The sequence below is a fragment of the Linepithema humile genome, chromosome 2 (assembly GCF_040581485.1).
Source record: "Linepithema humile isolate Giens D197 chromosome 2, Lhum_UNIL_v1.0, whole genome shotgun sequence".
NCBI classification, from domain to species: Eukaryota; Metazoa; Arthropoda; class Insecta; order Hymenoptera; family Formicidae; genus Linepithema; species Linepithema humile.
In genome coordinates, this window is record NC_090129.1 from 13472534 (window position 1) to 13477964 (window position 5431).

The window sequence follows — 5431 nt, forward strand, 5'->3', positions numbered from 1 at the left end:
GTGTTCTAATATATTTTTTTTCTTCATAAATAAGTTTTTGTGCATCTTTTTTAGTAGCTGTACATATACGACAATAATATTGGCTATTAAATCCTTTTGAAAAGCCAAGAATCGTATTTAAGCCTAAATTATCCCCAACAATAAACATCAAACAAAAAAATATTTTTTGCTCCTTATTGTTAACATTTATAGTTATTCCATTATTGCTGAAATCTATTAATTGATTAACAACGTGTAAGAAGATTTTATTTCCTAATTTCTTGTGATCTTGATAATTATGCAATTGCATAAGTAAAATGTTGTTTAAACTGCTCGTATATTGAGGAGGTAAACTGAGTAAAGTTAAATAAATGACGCCTAATTTATGAATTGATTTTCGCGATCCTAACGGATTATTAATTTCTACGTCATCAAAAAATAATGCTATTGGCAACGTAAATTGATTTTGATTTACTTCTCCAGAAGTCCACATTTGACCATGAAAAATTGAAGTTAATAACGTAGAGTATTATTTTTACATTTATTCATATATTCCAAAATATTAGTATAAATATTAGGCAATTCCAAGAATTTTTGCAAAACAAGTTTCATAGAAATTATACTAATTTTTTTATAATTTATGACTAATTGTTTTCTTAATTCTTTTCTTTTTGGAGCTAAAAAACAGTGAATTTTTATTTGTGATGGTTTTATTAAACAATTAATTTCAGTTAAATATTTGAAAGTATAATATTCACTTTCAAATTTTTTTAAATTATTTTTTATAATACTTAAATCATTATATATGTTACTCGTATTGCCATATTTTTCTTGCAACATTTCAAAACTTTCTGACAAATAGGTAGAAAAAATATTGTTAATTTTATGAACATCCTTCCTATTAAAATTTTGAAAACAATATAAACTTGTAATTAAACGCAATGTAACATTTAACATTTTATGACTGAAATCTTGAAGAAAGTCATTTTCTTTGTTATTTTCTTTGTTATTGAATGTAGATTTTAAATTTGAATTGGAAATTAAATTAAAATCATGGAAATTTTTTTTGTTATTTATCGATTTGTTTAACGATATAGATTTGTTATCATACTTTTTTTGTTCTTTACTTGACTGTGTATCATGAACTGTACATATATGTCGAAAGAGAGAATAAACAGTGCTATATGAATTTGTACAATTCAAAAAACTACATATAACCTCTGAATATAATTGCTCATTATGTTTAAGCTTAATATGACATTTGAGATGTTTAAAAACTAAAAATGACTCATTACAAAACATACAATTAAACATTTTATATATAAAACTTTGCGATTATATACTGATAATAATACTGTAAACTTATAGTTTATAATAAATTTTTTGAATTGTATACAACAAAAGCAAACAAAAAGCACTAAAAATGCATATAACTTACTATTATAATAAAATATAAAATTAAAAAAAAATAAATCGTTAGAATTAGAAACAAATAAAATAATAATACTTCTTATAAAATAAAACTCTTAAAAATCTAATAAAACCTATTTCTTATTTTTATGAGCAAAAAGCAAAACTCAATTTTAATTTTACTCATATAAAAGCATAAGTTGCTCCAATTACTTATTGTCTACTTGCATATTTTGATCTGTATTTGCCGTAAGCTTCTTTAATATATGTTCCGTATTTGAGAATGAAGTATCCCATTGTGTGTGAAATTTATATAATCCTTTTTGAATCAGCATCCATAAATGTTTGCTAGCATCTGGGTAGTTGATTTGCAAGACGTGGAAAGCTTTAAAGCAAATATCTAAAGCTTGTAATGTAGATTTCGTAGAATATAAAATCTCATCTATACTAACATATGATTGCGATATGTTTTCAAGTTGACCAACAACTATTATGTAAGGTTGTACACATGTTCGCATTTCTTTTGCTTTATTATTGCTTTCTTGATGAATTCTCGTAATATCGCCGCAAGTCTACAACAAAAAATATTTATATAACCAATATTTATCAATATCCTAATGATGTAAATAAAAATTACGCATCAATGTACTTACAGTTACACATTTTATCATGCTATCTCTTGATGACACAATTGATGCTTTACTATATTGTTTAATTTTGCTACTGTGTTGTTTGAGTCTTTGCTTTGGAGGTATCATATAAGAAATAAGTTGTATAGCAATCGTTACTTTGGAATCTAAAAAACCCAAAATTATACTTATAACTAAGTACATTATTATTATTATATTATGCGTACGACAAAAAAAAATTAATTTTTTACCTTCAGATATGTCTAAATTTAATTTTTCCATTAATTCCACAAAATTATCATTTTTACCAATAACTGAAGTATTTTGTGTAATTGTTTTGAAAAACTCGTTCCATTTTTCTATTGTTAAAACGAGATCTGATAACTGCATTTTATTAAAATCATAATGGATAAACTCATATCCATTTGGATGTTTAAAAAGTGGCCATTCCTCAAATATCTTGTTTAATTTCTTATCAGATGATTTTATTAATATTCCATATCGATATTCAAATGTTATAGACCATTTTTGTAAAACAATCTCCCAAGGTGTTTGATTATTTTTTAACCAGTCCAAGCTTTTTTTAACATCTTCATTAGAAACAACTAATAAAAACATTATTATTAATAATAATTACAAAAAATTTATTTACAAAATTTTATTTATTAAATTACCATCATTATCAGAGGAATTATCTATATCATCATTTATGGCTTCATGTTTAATGTTTTTTTGTAATTTGGATATGGCATATCTTCTGTTGCGCCAACAAGACCATAGTTTACCTCTTGCAGCTATTGACTTTTTATCTTTAGTGTCAACTTTTCTTTTTCCTTCTATAAAATAAGTGCCTTTAGCTTCTGAAGGAAATGTTTTGGTAATTCGTTTTGATATTTCTTCAGCTATTTTATTTGACATACTGCAAAATTTATACATACAAAATTATAAAAAAACAATAAATGATATAAATGATATAAATAAAATAATATTTATAATAATAATTTTGAAGTGTACATAATGTTATTGTCTTCCATGTATCCAACGATTATGTTACACAACTTGTTCCTCATAGAGCCATTAAGTTCCTTAGATTTAGAAACTTGTAAAATTATTCTACCAGTTTGTGATTTTTCTAATAAATCATTAATACTAGGCATTGTGTCTAACATAAATTGATCTTTAGAACAAAAAGCATTTTGTCTATATAATGTATTTTCTTCATTAATTACAGAATTATTTGTCTCTTGCATTGTATTCTGTAACTTCTGTTCATTAGAATTGTTGACATTTTTATTATTTTCTACGTTCTAAAAACATTAATAAATTTATTATGTTTTATAAGTGTATATTTTTTAAAAACGTTAAAATTTAACTCTGTTGTTTTGTTAACATTTATTATATACAATTATGTTTTAAGTAAAATAACTTTTTCAACATGCTATATATATGTAAAATGTGTGAAAATGATCTTTTTTATTATTGTAATCGTATACTCAAAAATACGAGTGTTAGAAAATTTTTAAACTAAAAAAATTTGCCTTTAATATTGGAAGATTGGAAACAGTTTTATTTTTGAATATTTCTTTTTCTTCTCTTTTTTTATATTGTATAAATCCAATATTAACCTATATAAAACAAATAATAATTATAAATTAAAAAATACAGTAAAAAAATAAAATTAAAAAATATGTTAACATTAGAAAAATTTTATATTGATAAATAAAATTATAAAATACACAAAAATTTTAAATATTTTTATAGCACAAAAATAAATAAACTTTGTCAAATAAACTAAAACAAATCAACAGAGCTAATAAAATATTATCAATATTTAACATTGAAAATTTACATCGATTTCTATAGATGTATTTGCTGCTATTTCATTTTTGAAAAAGTTAGCTTTCCAATAAGACATAAACTTTATGCGTGGACCTATTTCTGGGATTAATTCAGCAATTAATTTTGCATCTAATTGGCCCATAAGTTCCATTGTGATTCCGTTTTCTTTAATAAAAATAAAAAAAATTTATATTGATGTATTAGTCGATTAAAAAACAAAATTTTTTAGAATATTTAAAATAATGCAGTATTACATAAGGTAATATTTATAATATGTTCCTATATAATTAAAATTGATCGTATACAGACGGGGATATGAATGCTTTTATACAAGAATTATCATTTTACTTACTGCAAAAAACATCAGCGTAAACACCTATGCCCAAATTTATCAAAACATCTGTCACTTCCATTTTTAGCTAATTGTAAGAAGTATTGGTTAAATAGATATGTTGAATAGATACGCGTTCTCTCTTTCGTGAATAATTTTAATATGACTTCAACAAAAAACAGAAGGTTCTAGCAAACACGACGTACGATCTACGATCTGCGAGACAAGAGACAAGAAAACAATTGAGAGTCGGCGTAGTAATATGTGAGCTAGCGATGCTAGGCCAATCAGAAAATCGCGTGATGCGTAAAACGTATGCGCATCATAGATCGCTTCTTATATATGCTATATATTAGCTGCGTTAGTAGCAATCGAACATGATTGGCTCTTACTTTTAGAACCAACAAATCAACAGTCGAGATTCAACGGAAAATCTACAACTGTTGAGTCTGCTGAACGCGGTCATTATTACACTACTAACCGGAGACTCCTTATGCATAAGACGTTCGCATTTCTTACGAAATGTACGAAATGGTACATAAAGATTATATTTTTTATTTATTTTAATACAAGAAAAGATTTATATTATTAAAAAAAAATGCGTTTTAAAATTTAGAAAATTTAATCATTACAAATCAAATATTATTTTTGTCTTTAACAAATATATGAACTTTATTAAAGTATATATTTTCTAAAATGCAATAAATTATAATACATATACATTTTTGTTTTTTAAGTAATTATTTATTATTTTGCAGGCTTAAGAGACATAAATTTTAGTAAATATTTATTAAATTCTTATTTTTAAAATTCAAACTTTCTGATATTAAATTTTATAAACTTCTTTACTATATTTTAATAAATCTTAAACTTCAATTACATAAATTTAACTTCTATTGTAATAAGTATGTCAACAAAAAACGATTTCCTAATTTTTATATCGTTGTTTGCTATAATTAAAAAAAATGTTCTACATTGAAATATATTATTTACTGAAATTCATAATTTTTATTGTAGATTTTAGTAGTAAATAGATTTATTGAAAATAAGGAAATTTTTTTCTCAGTGTACTACTACGTACATTTTTCCCTAACGTCTGTTTTCTTAAATGACGTGTAAAGCAACGGAAAGAGATTCAGTTTTGTTCGAGACGCGAACGGCGTCGCTTCGTTTGAAAAGAAAGAGCGAGTACTTGGACATAACCATGGATATAGTCATCGATATACAGGGTTTCCGCGATGCC

General features: G+C 24.3%; 1 protein-coding gene across 1 annotated transcript; it reads right to left on the minus strand.

The window, feature by feature from the left end:
- Window positions 1-431: 431 nt before the first annotated feature.
- LOC136997627 (uncharacterized) lies at window positions 432-4450 on the minus strand. Its single transcript, XM_067348502.1, has 7 exons — window positions 4210-4450; window positions 3868-4022; window positions 3033-3325; window positions 2693-2937; window positions 2270-2623; window positions 2043-2185; window positions 432-1961 (listed from the first exon to the last, which is right to left on the minus strand). The coding sequence occupies exons 1-7, from the start codon at window positions 4268-4270 to the stop codon at window positions 1599-1601; spliced, it is 1614 nt and encodes a 537-aa protein (XP_067204603.1). The 5' UTR covers window positions 4271-4450; the 3' UTR covers window positions 432-1598.
- Between the last annotated feature and the right edge of the window lie 981 nt (window positions 4451-5431).